General features: G+C 46.3%; 1 protein-coding gene across 2 annotated transcripts in view; it reads right to left on the bottom strand.

The window, feature by feature from the left end:
• The window catches only part of TTC9 (tetratricopeptide repeat domain 9), a 69,873-nt gene extending 50,132 nt beyond the window's left edge, over positions 1 to 19,741 (bottom strand). The window contains exon 1 of one of the 2 annotated variants that reach the window (XR_008699653.1): positions 19,129 to 19,741. Coding sequence is in view for 1 of the 2 variants with exons in the window: in XM_055538491.1 (XP_055394466.1) it covers positions 19,129 to 19,549 (421 nt within the window). In the remaining variant the exon portion in view is untranslated. The remainder of the gene's footprint in view (positions 1 to 19,128) is intronic. The other variant, XM_055538491.1, reaches the window with a different exon arrangement.
• Between the last annotated feature and the right edge of the window lie 415 nt (positions 19,742 to 20,156).

The raw sequence follows: 20,156 nt of genomic DNA, 5'->3' as shown, positions 1-20,156 counted from the left end.
AGGGAAGAACCCTGTAATTCAGTTTTTCACTTTTTTTTTTTTTTTTTTTTAAATTCTGGCGTTTTTTTTTTTTTTTTTTTTTTTTTGCCATGTTGCACCGATGTGGGATCTTACTTCCCCATGGAGGGACTGAACCTGTGCCCCCTGTGTTGAAAGTGCGGCATCTCAACCACTGGACCACCAGGGAAGTCCTTGGAATCCACATGTTTAATAAGTCCCCAGTGGGCACCTGCAGGTGGGCCACCTCACCTGAGTTAGTGCTTTACATTCTAGCATTTTCAATGTATGTTTCCTAAGGAACATCCATTGTTAAACCATGAGAGTCCAGAATAGCTACTGGGAGCCCCAGGATTACCCCAAGGGCAAACAGGTCCCAGAAGACCTTCAGTTCAGTTCAGTTCAGATCACACCTAAGCAAACAATTGTTCTTAGTCAACATATGACATTAAGGGTTATTTTCTTCTTGGTGATTACAGACTTCTGACTGGTGAACAGAAGCCCAGGTCAAGGAAATGAAGAAACAGGGAGAAGGCTGACATGCTTCATGATGAGCTCTGGAGAATCCAGCCCTGCACCAGGAGATGGTATTCATCTATCCTCCTAGAAAGGGTAATAAGAGTAAGAGCAGGTAACCTTGATCAAGCATGAATGGGCCAGGCAGTATTCTGAGCATTAACTTGTTTAATCCTGACAACACCCTGTGAGGTAGGTTCTAGTATTTTAATCATTTTCCAGATGGGGAAACTGAGGCCCAAAGACGTTCAGTCACTTGCCAAAGGTCACAAAGCTAAATAAGTGTCAGGGCTGGGATTGATTCTAAGCTACCTGTCACTTAAGACCATGCTCTTAAGCATTACCCACAGTGCTCTCCTAGAATGTTCAACTGCCTATAATGAATTTTAATTCAGTTCCTTCATTAGGCAGCTTTGAGGCTTGAGTTCTGCTTCTTGTCAGGTGTAACTGTGGAACCCTGATGGAGACTGCGTTCATTTTATTTGCATACTTTATCTGTACGCACATCATTTGGAAGCTTCCTATGTAACTCTCCAGGACCCTCTACTCCTCTTGTTTCTCTGCCTTCAAAGACAAAAACAAACAAACAAAACCAAGTGCAGAGTTTCCACCAAGGCTTCTCTCTTTTATGTCCTAAAACCACCTGCATCTCCGGTTCCATTGAGAGTCGACTGTGATACTAATAGGGTCGATGTGACACGTCTCTGGTTTCTTCCTGAAACAACATCTATCTTAGCTGCCGCTGGCAAGACTAACCCCAATGATACTATTTTTTAATTCAAATTTTTATTGAGATAGTTTTAGATTCACACAGTTTGTAAGAAATAATACAGAGATCCCTCGCACCGCTTACCCAGTTTCCCCAATGATAATATCTTAATAAAACCACAGTATAATATATTGACCATCATGTTGACACTGATACAATCCACAGATTTTATTCAGATAGTCCAACCTTGTTGTTGTTTCTCAGTCACTAAGTCAGGTCTGACTCTTTGCATCCCCATGGACTGCAGCATACCAGGCTCCTCTGTCCACTATCTCCTGAAATTTACTCCAACTCATGTCCATTGAGTCAGTGATGCTATCTAACCATCTCATCCTCTGCCTCCCCCTTCTCCTTTTGCCATCAAGCCCTCCCAGCCATCAGGGTATTCTCCAATAAGTCAGCTCTTTGCATCAGGTGGCCAAAGTCCTGCAGCTTCAGCTTCAGCTTCAGCAACAGTTCTTCCAATGAATATTCAGGGTTGATTTCCTTTAGGGCTGACTGGCACAGACTGGTGTGTGTGTATGTTAGTTCTATGCCATTGATCACAAAAATAGTTTCCTCTGTCTATCCCCAAAAGTTGTTACAGAACAGTTTCATCAAGAGTCCCTCCTGTATGCCCACCTCCTTTTTCACCCCTGACAACCAGTAATCTGTTCTCCGTTTGTAAATTTCGTCACTTCAAAGTGTTATATAAATGGAATCATATAGTATGAAGTTGTTGGAAATTAGCTTTTATTCACTCAACATAACGTGCCTTGAGATGCATCCAAGCTGTTCCAAGTATTGATAGCTCACTCCTTTTCATTGCTGAGTAGTATTCAATGGTGTGAGTGGACCAGACTTTGTTAAACTGTTAATTTGTGGAAGGACAGCTGGGTCATTTCCAGTATTGGGTTATTATCAGTGATGCTGCTACGAAGAGTCATGGACAGCACTGTCTCTCACCATTTAGTATGATGTTAGCTTTAGTTTCTTTGGTAGATGCTTTTTATCAAGATCAGGTAATTTCCCTCTTTTCACACTTGCTGAGAAATAACTAGTTTTCTAAAACCTGTAAATTATAAATCACAGCACACCCCTGCATAAGGGTAACAACTTCACAGAACACGTGTGCTTTGTGCTTAGTCGCTCAGTTGTGTCTGACTCTTTGCGCCCACATGGACTGTAGCCCGCCAGGCTCCTCTGTCCACGGGGATTCTCCAGGAAAGAATACTGGAGTGGGTAGCCTATCCCTTCTCCAGGGGAAATTCCTGGCCCAGGAATTGAAATGGGGTCTCCTGCATTGCAGGCGGATTCTTTACCAACTGAACTACCAGGGAAGCCCAAAAGTGCAAGTCGACAGAACATGTAGGGAGGCCTTTTTCTAATGAAGCCAGATCTACGGGTATGATCAACAAGTGGAACCTTTCATTTTCCAAAGAGTGAAATCATTTTTTACAGCCAGAGACTCAGCTCATGCCCATCAGTGTGGTTATTTTGACACATATCTTCTTTGCCTTCCACACAAGCATGTGTAGCATCTTTGGGGGTTTAAAGCATCTTTAAAACCCCACACAGAAAAACTAAATCATACTGGTTTACATACATTGTATTCTCAGTAAGTAGCAATACCAAACACTTGTATAGTGTTTCACGACTCATCTGACCTTGACAGTGACTCTGGGAAAACAGGCTTATGTGTCTTGCATCTAAGAGCTGAGACTGAAAGTGAAGTGATTTGTTAGGGCCATTTGATTTTTAGAAAAAGAGCTAGGATTGTCTAAGCCCAAGTCCACATTGGCTCTGGTGGGCAAAGAGACCTAGACTCACAGATCCCCAAAGGTCTTTTCCAAGTCTAAGGCACTAAGAACATATGATAATGGGAAGCTGGCTGACTCAGGGAGCCAGGACCCTTCAGGGGGCAGTATCTTCATTCTCACCATAATTGCCCTCCCTGGCACCTAGGTAGAGTTCCCCCACTACTACTGATGCTGCTCTCACAACCACAAGTCATTTGGCTTTATTTCATGGGATAAATCTCCTAGGATTCCATTCATATTAATTTCTGACCTTGTATTTTTCCAGTTCTAGCACATGCTTTGGAGAAGGCAATGGCACCCACTCCAGTACTCTTGCCTGGAAAATCCCATGGACAGAGGAGACTGGTAGGCTGTAGTCCAGGGGGTCACTAAGAGTCAGGCACGACTGAGCGACTTCACTTTCACGCACTGGAGAAGGACATGGCAACCCACTCCAGTGTTCTTGCCTGGAGAATCCCAGGGACAGAGGAGCCTGGTGGGCTGCCGTCTATGGGGTCGCACAGAGTCGGACACAACTGAAGTGACTTAGCAGCAGCAGCAGCAGCACATGCTTGCCCTGGATTCAAATAAACATTGCCAAGTGTTTCTTGCATTTTGTTTTAGCAGCATTATTCTTGGAGGTCTCTTCTTTTCACCATTCCCAAGTTGCCCTTTTCCCCCTGCACTTTGTAGTCTTCAGATGGATGCCCCCAGTGTTCAAGGGCTGCTGTACGCCTCTCATGATAATCCTGGGTACAGACTCTTCATAAACTTATTTTATGAGAACTCATTCACCACAGGCTGTGCCAGGGCTTCATAAAGAAATGGAGATATTCAAAAGATATTGATATCTTTAGGGAGTTCATATTCTTATACCCTTATAGTCTTTATACCCTTGTTGACCAGTACTTGGCTTACAAAATGGCAAGCAGAAGAACGAAGGTGAAAAGACACTCTAAAATCTTATAAGCTAAAGGCTTATGTTGACAGTCCTTTAAGGTCCCCAACCTTTTTAGCAGCAGGGACCAGATTTACAGAAGACAATTTTACCTTGGACTTCGCGGTGGGGGTGGGGTGGGGTGGGGTTGGGGGGGGATGGTTTCGGGATGATTCAAATGCATTACATTTATTGTGCACTTTATTTCTATTATGATTATATCAGCTCCACCTCAGGTCATCAGGCATTAGCAGAGGTTGGGAACCCCTGTGATGGATACTGGAATCCACTCAAGAGTTGTAATGTCAAAGTCTGAGGTCAGTTCAGCCTTCTGTTGCCTGTCACGTGCTCCTGTTCATGAAGGAAGTAGACTTGGGTGCTACGGCATCTTATCTATGAGTTATCCCATCCCCAGCCCCCTCCTCTTACATGACTTCATTGTGGTATATACGCAGAGAGGAGTGAGCAGGAGGCAGAAGGTAGGCTAGGATTATTGTTTGCCTTCATTTGCACCCTGTCGGGTTAGAAGTGGACTCTGAAAGAACCAGTTGGGCCATTTGGAATGTGATGATGGGTATATACCCAGATAGATTCAGAAGAAACCCATTACCTGAGGTTATCTTTATCTTGTCAGCTCTGGCTAGTACCCATGTCATGCCCATTGGCAGGAATTCTGAATCAGGATGGGGGAAAAGAATCTCAGAAGCCAAAATGCCATCCTGTACTCTTTTTAGACTTTAAAAAACACCTCTCCTGTTCTGATCATCTCTCCCACCATTCTTCCATGGCACCAGATATGTTTGGGGATAAGTTAGTTAATAGGCACACATGTAGCAGAAAGAACACTTCTGTGGCTTCTCTGTGGCAGCATTGTGCATATTAGCAAAGTGTTGGAAATAACTTATAGATCCACCCGTAGGAGACTGGTTAAATAAATAATGGGGGCACTGGTATAAGAACATGACATGGATATTAAAATCACGCTGTAGAAAAACAGATAATGACACTGAGAAATGTTTTTAGTGGAAAACATTGGTGAAAAAACTTGTTAACATTTGTGCAACCCAAATATTGCACAACCAAGTACAACCCAAATCTTGTGAAAAAAAAAAAAAAATGTGTACTTGTGTATCAGGGGGAAGAATTTGTACTAACAGGCATCAGAGTTCATCTTAGGGGAGAAATGATCTTTTTTTAGAATACCCTCATCAACTGTGATTTTATTTTTTTAAAGAAATCACCTCTGCCCATTATGTCTTCAAAGAGAGCAGGGGGAGACCCTGGGAGGAGAGACGCAGTGAAGGCTGTTGAAGGGTTTCCTGAGCAGAAAGCACTGACTGTTCGAGAAGTGCCCATATGGAGAGACCCAGGATCACAAGAGGACCCGAGGCATCATGGCAGAGGAGTGCCTGTAAGCTGGGATTAAAGGGAGGCTCCAAGAAACAGGGCTTCCCAGGTGGCACGAGTGGTAAAGAACCCACCTGCAATGCAGGAGACTTAAGAGACGTGGGTTTGATCCCTGGGTCGGGAAGGTCCCCTGGAGGAGGGCATGGCAACCCACTCCAGTATTCTGGACTGGAGAATCCCATGGACAGAGGAGCCTGGCAGGCTACAGTCCATGGGTCACAAAGAGTCAGATGTGGCTGAAGCAACTTAGCACACATGCCAAGAAACACCTGCGAGGGCTTTTATTCCCAGGACCCCTGATCAAGCTCAGGGGCTTTCCTCATCTGACAGTGGAAGGCAGCTCAGTAAGCTGGCTTCAGCACAGGGCACCAGAGGACAGGCAAAGCGGGCATGAGGCTGCTGGCTTAGCACCCTCTCTCCCTCTCCCAGGGGCCTCGACTTCCTCCACAGCCTCCTCTCCCCAGCCCGTCAGTCCCGCTTTCTTGCTTGAGAAGCTCCCCAGGGAACCCAGCAGATCACAGCACGAATCTTCTCTTCCTGGAACATCCTTGCTCTCTGCTCTCAGACTCTGAACTGGTCTGACTTGTGAGAGAGTCCGAGGTTCTTTCTCTGCTAGTTCAGTTCAAAGAACGGGTCAGAGCATCCTGGGGCGGAGGATGGAAAGGGGTGGAGAACAGACACCATCTATCTGAGGCTTATTCGCCCGCACAATCTCAGGCCAGAGACATGTCTGCCTAGAACCCAGCAGTTTCTAAATGTTACAAGTCAATGGCTTGACTTATACCCTGAGAAAATGGAAGCAGGCACAAACCTTAGGGGTCCCATGGCCCTTGGTCCTGCAGGAGATCAGCTGCCTTTCAGAGGAAGCCTGGTGGATTATTGTTCACCCAGCCTCGTGGGCCCAGGTAGGAAACACCCACACCAAAGGCTGTCGGTTCACATCTTGCTCACCTCCTCTGCCCTGCAGACACTTAAGAGCTGAGACTTGCCCTGATCCCTCTTTTGCTCACTTGCTTCCCATATTCCCCCAGTCTCCTTTGCTGAGTCCTTTGTCCTCCCCTCTTGCCCACTTTCCTGCCACAGCACTTACTGGAGTAGGAGTTAGATTTACACATGAAAGAGAAAGTGAAGTCGCTCAGTTGTGTCAGACTCTTTGCAACCCTATGGGCTGTAGCCTACCAGGCTCCTTCGTCCACGGGATTTTCCAGGCAAGAATACTGGAGTGGGTTGCCATTTCCTTCTCCAGGAGGTCTTCCCAACCCAGGGATTGAACCCAGGTTTCCCGCATTGTAGGCAGACGCTTTACCGCCTGAGCCACCAGGGAAGCTAGATTTACACATAGCCATCACCTATTAAGCATCAGTTATGTGCTAGGCACTGTAGTGGGCATGCGTGCATGTATCCTTTAATTTCAATCATCACAGTCCGATCTGGTGCATATTATTGCTCCCATGCTATAATGGAAACAGAAGCTTGTCAAGATTGGGACTGTACCGAGGTTAATGGAGGAGTAGATGGGAAGTCAGGGGTCAAAGCCAGACCCTCTTATGCTAAGTAAAGTTCCTTTCCATTAGGCCTCCTTGCCCTTAGGTTTTCTGGGGTCTAAGTCTGTGCCCGCCTGTTTCTCTGTGCTTCCCTGCTTCCTCTCTTCACCCCACTACCCCATTTTCACTGGCACACACAGGGACACAGCCTTTCTCTCCCTGGAGGTGTCAGAGACACAAGTTTCAATGACCAGGTGGCATCTGCAATCTGAGGTTCAGGTCCATTTGAGAAAGGAGCTAAGTTCTGACTCCGCACAAGCAATAGGCCCAGAATCACATCCTGGTCCAGATGTGCTCAGGACCTGGCCGAGACTCCTCAGGGCTCTCCAGTCTTAAGCCAAGGGTAGCAACTCTCCGAGATGCTACAGCTTAGTTAGCAACTGTTTCCTGAAATGCTTGGCCCCACCACTCCCAGCTCATTTCTTAAAAGCCTTTTACGGGCTCCATCTGAACTTCCTGGTCTAAGGTAGCTAGTTTTGCCAGATTTCCTAGGGTGAATGACAGCCTGCTAAGAATCAAAGTCTGAATTTTGGAATAATCTGAGAAGATCTAGCAGCAATAGGTAATATCTGGTGCCATCACTTTAGATTCCATCGCCCAGGTAGTATTTTAAGGAGGCTTCCAACCCCACTCTCGTTCCTCTCGGAGACCCTCTGTCTGACTCTCACTCTGCAAGACTGTGGGTTCCTTTATTTTGGTTTACCTTCATATTTGCAAGGTTACCTTGGAAATCTTGGTTGAGATCTTTCATGCCTATTTGTCAGCACGTATCAGTAAACTAGAACAAAAGGGAGCTTGTTTCCTGTTTCCTTTCTAAATCTGCTTGCTTCCAGAAGAGAGAGAGGCTAGAGGAGAGTGGGGGTGGGGTGGGGACACTAGACAGTTTTCAAAATCCTAGACGGCTCAACACTTCTGAAAGGGGACTTGGAGGGCATCTGACCCAACACCTTGCTGTTTACATATGAGGAAACTGAGGCTCGGAGTGACGTGACCTTTCCAAAATCACAGTGCAAGTGAGCAGCAGAGTCTAGATGAGAACCCTGCTCCCACAACCCCATGCCATGTTTTGAGGAGAACACAGTGGGTTTGAGATTTAACAGCCATGGCAAGCATCCAATAAGGATCTGATGAGCCAGTGAGCTTCCTTCCGGGTGCTGTTTCTGAGCTACTGACAGGGCAGGATTTCCTAGACTCAGGGGCCGAAAAGAATCTTGGTCATGGACCACCGATACAGTCCCTTCCTCTACACCAGAGGCACATCACAACTGCTCAGGACCAGTCTGTATCACAAGCTCTGACTCAACTTTCTTCCCTATCTCACCAGCAGATTCACACCATCACTCATGTGCTGCCATCCCCCTGCTGTGGGGGTACCATGCTGCCAGGACCTAGCCCTGTGTGTGCTTTGGGGTGATGGGCACTGCAGAAAGGATAAGTCATAAGATGGGATAATAAGAGAAAGTTTGGGGCCTGGGATAATTTTGCTTGACATCTTATGTGTCACATTCTGACATGATTAGACAAGACTCAGGTAATATCCAGAACAGCATTAAAAATTATGTGTATAAGGTGGGCTTTTTTTAGGGGGAAAATAAAAGAAGCAAAACTATGCATAATCTTTCCAAACAGATAATCCTGTCATCGTTTTTCGTTAAAAATAAAAATAATAATGCATATACTTAGAAAAGTCATACACTATAGAAAGATTTAGAAGAAAAAGTTAAAAAAGGAACACAGAGGAACCTTAAATGCATATGACTAAGTGAAAGAAATTAGACTGAAAAGGCTACACACTGTACGATTCCAACTATAGGACATTCTGGAAAAAGCAAACGATGGAGCCAGTAAAAAGGTCAGTGGCTGCCAGGGGTTGGGGTGGGTTAAGAGATGACGAGGAAGCACATGGAGGACGTTGAGGGCAGGGAAAGCACTCTGTATGGCACCACTGTGACAGGGGCATGTCATCATACACTTGTCTAAGTCCACAGAATGTACAACAGGAGAGAGAACCTCGAAGTAAACCATGCACTTTTGGTGATCGTGCTGGGTCAATACAGATTCACCATCTGTAACAAACATACCACTCCAGGGCAGGTTAGGCATGTATGGGAGCAGGCAGTATACGAGAAATCTCTGTTCCTTACCCTCAGTTTTGCTATAAATCTTTAGGGTTAGTCGCTCAGTCATGTCCGACTCTTTGTGACCCTATGGACTGCAGCCTGTCAGGCTCCTCTGTCCATGGGATTCTCCAGGCAAGAATACTGGAGTGCGTTGCCATTCCCTTCTCCAGGTCTATAAACCTTTAATTGCTCTAAAAACAATGAAGTCATAATCATCAAAAAGAAAAGGAAAAACGTCCAGTTCTGTATTCAAACGAACAGCTTCACTTGCATAATTTCAGATAATCTTCTTGAAAGCAAATACTGTACTAGTGTATATGCTGATGCTAGTTTATACTTTTTAAACACTATTCTGCATTCTGCCTTTTTTCAAAAAAGGTTTTTATTTATTTATTTTTGGCTGAGCTGGGTCTTCGTTGCTGCATACAGGCTTTCGCTGGTTGTGGTGAGTAAGGCTACTCTCTAGTTGTGGTGCGTGGGCTTCTCTTTGCGGTGGCTTCTCCGGCGACAGAGCACAGGCCCTAGGCGTGCAGGCTTCAACAGTTGCAGCAGGTGGGCTCAGTAATTCTGTGTCTGGGCTCAGCAGTTGCAGCTCGTGGGCTCTAGGGCACTGGCTCCGTAGTTGTGGTCCATGGGCTTAGTTGCTCCGTGGGATGTGGAATCACCTCGGGCCAGGGATCAAACCCGTGTCCCCTGCATTGGCAGATGGATTCTTAACCACTAGACCACCAGGGAAACCCCTGCCTTTTCACGTAATGATAGATTTTGGAGACTGGTTCCTATCCATCCACATAGAGCTCTCCCATTCTGGGTAATGGCCACCCAGTTTAGAAAGAATGGAGAATTATTCTTTGCAGAGCGGGAAAGGACCTCCGATATTCTGGACTCCAACCCTCGGACATCAGAAAACTTGAGGCAAGATCCTTTGATTCCAGGCAGCTGACCAGTGAGAGACAGAACTTGCTGTCTGTATCACTCCATCAAGTCACACTTCTGCTGTGTTCTCGATGGGGACGTCTGAAGACAAGTGAGGGAACTTGGCCTGCAAAGAACGGCCGTCACATTCTTCTCATCAGAAACACTTTTGTTTTATTAGCAAGTGCTTTTCTTTTTGTGGATGACCTGCATTTGGGGAACTGTTTGAGTGTGTGTGTTTGAAACAAAATGGGATAGATACTGAATGTAGAAACCATGCATCAAGAGACTTTTCCTAGTATCTACTAGGGATACTATTCAAGGATCCCTTTGAAAATTGTTAGAATTAGTGGGAATTTCCTTCACTGGGCAGTTCCCACTTCTTATTTCTTTTTATTTTATGTCTATCTATTATTTACTTGGCTGCACCAGGTCTTCACTGTGGCATGGGATCCCGTTCCCTGACCAGGGATCAAGCCTTGGTCCCCTGGCATTGGGAGCATGGAGTCTTAGACACTGGACCACCATGGTATTCCCCTCACTTCTTTTTTTAAAAAATAATTTTATTTATTTATTTTTGACTGTATGGGGGTCTTCATTTCTGCGTGGACTTTTCTCTAGTTGCAGAGAGCAGGGGATACTCTCCATTTGTGTTGCACAGGTTTCTCACTGTGGTGGAGGCTTCTCTTGGTGCAGAGCATGGGTTCTAGGGCACTTGGGCTTCAGTAGTTGTGGCACATGGGCTCATTCACTGTGGCTCCCAGGCTCTCGAACACAGGCTTAAGAGCTGTGGTGCCTGGGCCCAGTTGCTCCACCGCATGTGGGATCGTCCCAGACCAGGGGTCGAACCCGTGTCTCCCGTATTAGCAGGTGGGCTCTCCACCACTGAGCCACCAGGGAAGCCCCCCACTTCTTTTTTCTATTTTTCTGTCTTTCTCCTAAACACCCCCATTGACTTCAAAGGCTAACTTATACTTCAATACTTTATAGTTTATAAAGTACATTCATACATTATCTTCTTGCTTCTCACCCTTACCCTGTGAGTTAAGCTGGCATGATTATACCCATTTAGCAAGTGAGGAAACTCAAGACTAGAGGTCTTGTGACCAGATTAAGTTCACGTATGTAGTGAATGTGCCACCAGCTGTCACATGAGTCTCCTTCAGTTCCCGTCCCACTATACACAGAGCCAACTGGACTGCTTACTGCTGGGGGAGGGGTTGTTTTCATTTCTTGGGACACAAGGTTTTGGATCCCAAAGTTAGAACTTATCAGTCAGTCACAAAAACACAAACTTAAAAATAAATACTACTTTAGAGGCTGTTAGGAGAGCAAATGTTCCATGCCACACAGAATAATATTGTGTCCAATCTCATTTAGCACTTAAACCGGAACATATTTTTAAATGATGGGATCATTACTCTCATGACATTAAAACTGACCAGGTCTGCAGTAATGTATTTGGACAAGTCCAGATGTTACTCTTCTAGTGGGTCATTTTCCTTATTGTATCCACAAAACTGATCACTGAAAAAGTAATGGCTGAAATGAATTCCTACTCTTAACAGATCCACTTAAATTTCTCAAGACCTCTTAACTAGAATTTACACACTCTGGATAGAGGGGCATAACACGGTTCATTAGAAATTGTGACTCATCAGATTCTTATTCCTCTCTGTCCGTATAAATTCAAGTCTCCTTCCTAGTGACATAGAACCTGGTGCAGAGTACAGGACACTTTCCCCTTAACCACCCAGGATGGTCATGAAATGGGAATCCTAAACATACAAGGCACATCACGGTAAAAAAAAAAAAAAAAAAAAAAAAAGTAGTGACTTTTTTTTCATTAAAATAAAAAAAGGAATAATTTACAGACGACAAAACTGGAGGATGGGCAAGCGAGTTGCCCTAAAAATGTCAAGGGTTTCCCTTGTTACACTGATGAGATGTATTCTGTGTTGCTTCAAAAGGTAGATAGACTACGAATGGATCGATAGAAATTTCCAGGAGGCAAATTTTTGTACCTAAGAAAGAAACTTCTAAAGATGGAGGGTGTGGGGTGAGTGTTTAGAATTATAGGCTTTCAAATTAGGGACCTGGCAGATGAGAAATTCCAGTTTGCCATATACAACTATGTGACCACGGGCAAGGGACTTAACTGTTCTGAGCTTGGATTTTCTGTCTCACAAAGTTATATAGGTATATATGTAAGTTCAGTGACCTTGTCTGTGTACCCAGCTCTCAAGCCCAGTGTCTAGCGCCTATTAGTTGCTCAATTAATATTAATGAAATGATTGAATTTCTTGGATCCTTTATATGAGACACATGCTGGGATAAGCATTTTCATTCCTTTCAAACACATTCATGGAAAATCTACTGGATGCCAGAAACTGGGCCCTCACGGCAGTCTTTACTGCCATTGCTGTGACTTTCATTATCATTGTAGCTGTTGTTTTGTGGTGGTGGTTGCTAAATAAGTCACTTTAGGTAGTGGTGAGTATCCCTATTTTTGGAAGTGTCTAAGCTCATGTTGATGACAAGGTGGTGATGTTGACAAGGAAATTCACACACCACTGTAAGGGTCATATCCAAATCTGAAATCATAATTCTGATTTTACATAACACTCAAGCTAGCTAGTTGGCACTTCCTTAGCACTTTCATTTTTTACACACAGACACACTGCAGAAGGGAAACCTTTGCTCCACAGTCTTCCTCTGTGTAATGTTGTCTGTAATTTGAGTGCTGTTTTAAACTCCTTTTGGCTGAACAAGAAGAGAAGGTCCACTTGGATACATTTCAACCCAAGACTCTTCTGATTCAAGTCAACTCTCCTTGGCACTACACATCACATTCTGCTTCCTTTTTTTTTTTTTAATTGGAGTATAGTTGATTTACAAATGTTGTGTTACTTTCAGGTATATGACAAAGTGATTCAGATATATATATATATATAAAATAATTTTTCAGTATAGTTTATTATAAAATTTGGGAACTGTTGGTTTTGAGTCCTACCAGACATGGCATCATTTTGTTGCTGATATGAAAATGTGTATGCATGCATAAAAGGAAGATAATGAGCTTTACCCTGCTAATAATAATTTCAAGGCAATATGAAATCCATGAGGAAGACTGTATGTGCCTGCTAAGTGGCATCAGTCATGTCCTACTCTTTGCGACCATACGGACTGTAGTCTGCCAGAGCTTCTCTGTCCATGGGATTCTCCAGGCAAGAATACTGGAGTGAGTTGCCATGCCCTCCTCCAGGGGATCCTCCCAACACAGGGTCAAACCCATGTCTCTTTCATCTCCTGCATTGGTAGGGGTATTTTTTACCACTAGTACCACATGGGAAGCCCATAAACACTTTTAATCATATGTAGTATTATCTTTGGCCTTTTTTTTTTTTTAAAGTACCTTCCCCACTGACACACACATCTCATACCGCATGGCTTGCAGAATCTTACTTTCCCAACCAGGGATGGAACGTTGGTCCCTGGCAGTGAGAACACCACATACTAACCACTGGACAGCCAGGGAATTCCCTTAGCTTTGGCTTTTTTAACATCTGGTACATTGTCCATGCTAGAGCCGTGGCTGCTGCTATGTGATTGGGAATGGACCACAGTATCATCTTAGTGACAATCTGGTCCCAGCATGGACATCTGATTTCCCAAAGCCAAATATCTGGAAATTAGGAAATTGCTGGTTGGTTGGGTGAAACACTGGGTTTTCATCCTAGTTGTATGCAGGAGGTACAACCTGGTGATGAAAGAAAACAGCTGGCAGGAGAGAATGTTCCATCTCATGGGTCACTCCCAACCTGTGAAGCTCTGGGAACAGTTTCTGGCTGCTGTACATCTTGGCCTTCCTGTCCACCCTGCAGCAAGTCCCTGTGACTTGGATGAGGCACTCCCCTGCATTTTGGCTATAAGGACTCTTACTTCAAGATGTCCTAGAGAGTTGCTGGCTATGAGCCATCCAACTCACTACTTTCGTAGATAAACTAAGGAACTTTAGAATCCACTTTAGAAACTCAGCCTGAAGTCTACATTTGGCATATTCTTTTCTTGAAAGCATTCTACAAGTTTAAATTCTCATATTCTTTCTTGGAAGATGATCTTCAAAGCCATGTTTACAGGCCTAAGATTTATTGGTCAAGGGGATGCCCGAGGACCAGCCTCGGGTCAACAATGGCTTGGCGGGTCAAGCTCTCCCATCCAGATGGCAAGATCTTGGCTGAGCATCTTAACATGAAACCTCTCTCTTCTTTCCCCTTCCTTTGCCAGTTCTTATCCCAACAACTCATCTTCTGGTTACCAGGTTACTGCTTGTCTCTAGCTCTTGACCTCTTCTTTTAACAACTGATTCTTGCATTCGTAATTTATCCATCTTCATGCTCAGTCCTTTGGTTCCCACACCGATTTCTGTCAGGTACCTTTTGTCTTAGAATCTGCCTCAGAGTCTGTATCTAATTTTGTCCACCTTAGATGCATGTGCTCAATCATCTACTGGTGTCCCACTGTGGGGTGGCTTCAAGGGTACAGTCACACAGGACCCATGTTCAGAAGGTCCTTGTATTTGATTTAATGCTCTGCTGTTGACTTCTTGAAATTCTTATTTTATCTTTGAAACTATGTTTTGGAAGGCTTCCCTGGTGTCTCAGAGGGTAAAGTGTCTGCCTGCAATGCCGGAGACCTGGGTTTGATCCCCGGGTTGGGAAGATCCCCCGGAGAAGGAAATGGCAATCCACACCGGTACTCTTGCCTGGAAAATCCCATGGACAGAGAAGCCTGGTGGGCTACAGTCCATGGGGTTGCAAAGACTGAGCACCTTCACTCTCTTTCTTTATTTTGTAAGTGAAGCCCAGTGGGATAATGGAGCATGAACATGATCAGAAGAGAGGCACAAACACTCTTTGCAACCCCATGTAGTACCTAGCATTCACAGTGCCCCATAAGCATACAGTGGTTCCACGATGAAGGGGAGTTCAGCAAGCATAAGGTAAGGGTGCTTGGTCTATAACTAAGTAAGCACCTACACTGACAGCCCAAAGAGGCCAGGCTTTCCATTCAACCCAGAAATTGCTTCAAATGCAGAAAGGAAGCAACAGTGTTCTACAAAACACAAATAACCTAAAACCCCAGCATATCCTTTCTTGCTTAAGTTACTTTCCTGTGCTAGCCAACCACTTAGGCTGAAAATGATGACAGAGAAGGAAAGATTTGGGTGGGAGTAAGGAATAGCTCCCTTTCCTTTCCTTACTCATCAGAAAGGCAAGATTGGTAAAGAGGGCACAAAAAAAGTATGCATATAAAAAGTGAAATAAAAGCAGTTGAGTTCATTTTGTCAGCATTTCCACAGTTCCAGCAGGAATAAAGTACATATGCGTGTACCAACTGCAGAATGTGAACTGTGGAACTTATGTGATTTCACATACCAGTTAAGTGCTCTTGTATTTCCACTTAAAACTGGCACTGCACACTATAAAGGTGAATGGCTAATTCATGCCAATCCTTTAAAATTATAATTTTCTCATAATGACATTAAATAGCAGATAAAAACACCATGTCGAGAGAGATCATGAAAGGGGAAAAGCTTTATCTTTTAAGACCTTTAAGGACAATTTTCTTCTGCTTTTTGAAGGAGGAGCCCACATTTTCATTTTCCATTGGGCCCCACAAATTATGTAGCTGGCTCTGGTTCTATGGCTTGAAGATAAAACAAGTACTGATAAAACTGACTCTCATCCAGGACTTTTTCAGGTGTGACTTATTTAGGCCGTGTCATTCCCCTCTCCTGGGACTTTTAATTCAATAGAAATTACCTGCCCCTTTGGTAAAACAAATAAAACCCCTCCCAAACATAGCTCTAAATGGATAGGAAGATGGATATAAAATAATGTGATAGAGACTTATACAAAGTCACAGGGTGTGCCAGGGATAGGGCCCTAAGCTGACTCTCATCTAGCCTTCAGATTCAATGCCATGGCCTGCCAGCATTCATCTCCACTGTGAGCATCTGAGTCTTGAACATCATTTGAAAATACCCACAAAGTCATACATTACAACCTTTTGATCACATCCCAGCTGGGGCCCTCACAATCCCACAGGAACAGATGTAAAGCAAAAGGCTCTGTCCTTCAAGACCATTCCAAGGCCCCAGGGGAGCCCTGTGTCTTGTTTGAGGTCAATGGGAGTCGATCAGTTGGCCAGTATATGCCTCTTTTGTAGCCTTGGTAAGAATTACATGTCTACATCTCCCCTGGCAGGTCAGAATATCTTTTCTAATCATTGTATCAAAATCATTAGAAATTCTGAAGGAAGAAGATGCTGCCTATCTTTTCCCTTGAATTTCTTAGAGAATAAGACATGCACAATCAAATCGAGAAGTCTTGCACCACTGGCCAGATCCCTACTAATCAGAAGGAAACTCTAAGCCAGAACAGACCACAACCATAGGCACCTTGCAAATTGCCTGCATACCCTTCAAATGGTCACTTGAAGTCATCTAAATGGATTTTTAGGTGACTATCTCTTAGCAGATTCTAACTGCCCACTTGCTCTTCTCTTGGGGCCTTCCATGCAGAGTGCAAGGACCACCTGAACCTAGATTTCCTCCAGAAGCCTCACAACAGTTTTTGTTTGGTGCTGAGTTGCCCTTAGCAACATGGCCTAATCCTCCAGGTATTTCTGAGCTAGTCCATGTTGCTTCTAAACCCCAAAGCTCTTCCTCTATGCACAGTTGTGTAGAAGGACAGATTCTTGAGAGGACCAACATCTTCAGACTGTTCCTACCTGGAGCCCACTGGGTTGCTCAGCCAGCACTGCAGCCCGGATGGAAGGGCCAGTTGCCTTTTTGCCAGAACAAACTTGCAGTTGCTATCTCTTCCCTTCAATCAGGCACAGGGGGAAAGATTATCTTACAGGCCACACTGCATTGCTCTGGTCTTAACAACAATAATAGGGACCATATTTCTTCATCTTTCCATCAAATGATCATTGTAAACACGTATTTAAAATTTTTAGGTTGCCCTTGAAAATAATCTTCACAAAAAGATTTTAGTGAAATGTAAAAAATGCTCTGATAGATACAATGGCGACTGGGCATAAAAACAGGACGCAGGAGGTCCTTCACTTTGTAAACAGTTTACATTTAAGTAAAGAAAAAGATAGAGGAAGGAAATATATCACAATGGATTTCTTTAGGTTGCTGTGACCATAGGTAATTTTGCATTTTCTAAAAGAAAATACATTTGATAAGCATGCATTACCTTTGCAATCCATAAATTATGAATATTAATAAGTGGTGAGCACTGGAACAAGCAGCAGAAGGGGAAATCTGCCGTTGCTACTTTCCATTCTCTCACCACTAAAGTTTTCCAGAGTGTGTGGGGGGGTGGGCGTGGACGTGGAGGAACTGTCCAGATCTTAGCCCCACCCACTGGGCTGGCCTGACCAAGGAAGACACAGCTTCAGTTTCACCATGGAAATGTAACCACATTGGGGTAGAAGGTAGGCTGTGCTAGCCATAGGCTGGCAGCCAATAGCATGGGGTGAGGGGCAACCCTAGAATGCCCATGGAAAATACTAAATAGAAGACTCTACTGCCAGTCTGAAATCACTGCATTAGTGATTTCTCCACCCATGGCCACTCTGCCCTTTACATTCATCAGGCAGTAGTGAATATGCCAGAGACTTGTGGGAAAGGAAGGGAATCACGATGTGCCTTGTGATTGACTGAAATACATCTATGCCACATTACTACTACTTTACCTGCTGCAGTTACCAGTAGGACTGCCATCAGCAGCACCATCCCCACCGTCGCTACTACTACTATTATTATTAATCCTTTACATGTGTAAACTACTTAACGAATTCCAAAGTGCCTGGCTCTGCCTGATTAAAGTTGACCCTGGATATAGCCTTATGGAAGCAGAGGTAGGCAGGCACTAGAGACATCCAAGGGAACAGAGCGGACTGGCACTTAGAAATAGAGCACAATTATCCACACATATTTTTCATCTCCCAATTGTCTGGCCTCCAGACAAATCCATCTCCAGCCACACCCATTCTCCTCACCTAACTCTGCGCCAACTGTTCAGAGCTAAAGAGTTTGGGCAACTTCAAGGGTTAGGGACCAGGAGTGATGGCCTTTAATTTGATCAGAGGAGGTGGGTCATTCCCAAATCCTACCAGATGGGGTGGGAGAAGACCAAAGACTGCTTTTCAAATATAAGGCCTCTGCCAACCTCTTCCACCTTCTCTCAGGAAGGCCCTGGAATGACCCAGACTCCTCCGTTTTTAGAGACTTTAAAATTTCCTGTTAATTTTTAAAAATGCCCGACTTTGACCTTAATCTCCAAAGTGTACTTGGGAATTTCTTATCCCAATAAAAGGACTCCCTTTTCCTCAAAGCCTGGCAGCCAGCTGGTGTGAGAACCAGTGCTAAACGGAGTGGGGGGCGGGGTGGGGGCGAGAATGGAGCACAGCTCAAGCCCAACCTTGAACTAGTTTCCCTTTGAGATTGCTCTCTTCACCTGGCAACCGAGGCCCCAGCAGAGCTCGGAGAGAAGAAAGTGCATTTTGGAATCCATTTTGCTTGAGATGCTGAAAGCATCGTAGCAAACTGCCCTTTGCCACTGGGGCCAAAGGGACTCGGGCAAGGACTTGACTCTGAGATGCGGTCAGCTGGGGGGAAGGTGAGGGCCAGCTCTGGTGTCAACGATCCCCGAGGCCAGCAGCCACCGGGCATGCGGTGGGTGCGGGTGGCCCACCCCGGGTGCCGCTTCCCGCATTTGGACCCGGGTCCACTGGTGAGCAGTAGTAGCAGCAGTCGCCGCCAGGCCGGCTGGGTCCCCATCTGTCCGTCCAGCTATTTATAGGCGAGATTTACGAGGATGCGGGGCAGGAATGCGGGATGACCACGAGTTTCAAAAGGTTTAATCCTAAAAGTCACACTTTTTCCAAAGCGTCCCCCCCTCCTGGGTTCTCCTTCCCGGAGCGGCACGGTCCCCGCGAGGGAGTGCGGGGCGCGGCGCGGTGACCGGAGGACCGGGGCCAGAGAATAGGGACCAGCTCCGGGCTGGAGCCGGGGAGGGCAGAGGAAGGAGGGGCCGGGAGCGCGGCGCGGCGCGGTGCAGCTCACCTGCCAGGCTGTTGTAGCAGTCGATCTCGATGGCTTCCACCGTCTTGCTCTGCTCCTCCGAGAGGCGACCGGGGTTGGGGGCCCCGGCCGGGGAGGCCCCGCGCGAGTCCCGTTCCCGTTCCCCGGCGGCCGGCAGCAGCCCCTTCAGCTCCAGCAACGCCCGGTGGTATTTGCCGATGGCTTCGCGGAATTTCTTATCCTTGTAGCACTGCGCCCCTTGGCTCTTGAACTCGTGCGCGCGCCGGATGAACTCGGCGGGCTCGGCCGCCGCCCCAGCCTGGCCCCGCGCCGGGGTCGCTCCGCCGCCGCCGCCACCGCCGCCGCCCGGGACGCACAGCGGCGGCTGGGGCCGCTGCGCCTCGCCGGCCGCGGGCGGACTCGGGTTCCCCTTGGCTCCGGCCGCCGAGCCCTTCCTCTCCATTCGGCCGCCGCCCGGCGCCGCCGCGCCCTCCCGGGTTTAAACGCGGCGGGCGCCGGCCCCGCGCCTGGAGAGCTCGGCCGCGGCCGTGACACCTCGCGGCGGTCCGTCGTCCCGCACTCCCATTCTCCTCGCCAGCTGCGGGAGGCTGCTCTCTCCTCCTCCTCCTCCTCGGATTGCCTTCCCCTCCTTCCCTCCGCCCTTCCTCCCCCACTCCCGCGCCGCCCGCCCTCCGCCTCGCCCTCCTCCCCTCCCGCAACCTGCGGTCGGCGGCGACCTGGCCCCGGCGCGCTCCGGGGCTAGCGGTGCCGGGGGTCGGGGGCCCCAGGGGCTTGGCGGGGATTGTCGCTGACCCGGAAGAAGCTTGGCTCGCCTGAAGGAGGGGAGGATTAGTGACAAAGACGAGCCCTTTCTTTCCCATTCAATCCAGCCCTCGGAGGCGCGCCTAGTCTGAAAGAGACGCATGGGGGAGGGTGTGTGTGTGTGTGTCTGTGTGTGTGTGTAGGGATGTATTGTGAGTGTGTGTGTGTGCGTGTGTAGGGATGTACTGTGAGTGTGTGTATGGGGGATATATTGTGTGTGTCAGTGTGTAGGGATGTATTGTCAGTGT

The sequence above is a fragment of the Bubalus kerabau genome, chromosome 10, assembly GCF_029407905.1.
Source record: "Bubalus kerabau isolate K-KA32 ecotype Philippines breed swamp buffalo chromosome 10, PCC_UOA_SB_1v2, whole genome shotgun sequence".
NCBI lineage: Eukaryota > Metazoa > Chordata > Mammalia > Artiodactyla > Bovidae > Bubalus > Bubalus kerabau.
This window is presented reverse-complemented; position numbering and strand designations above follow the sequence as displayed.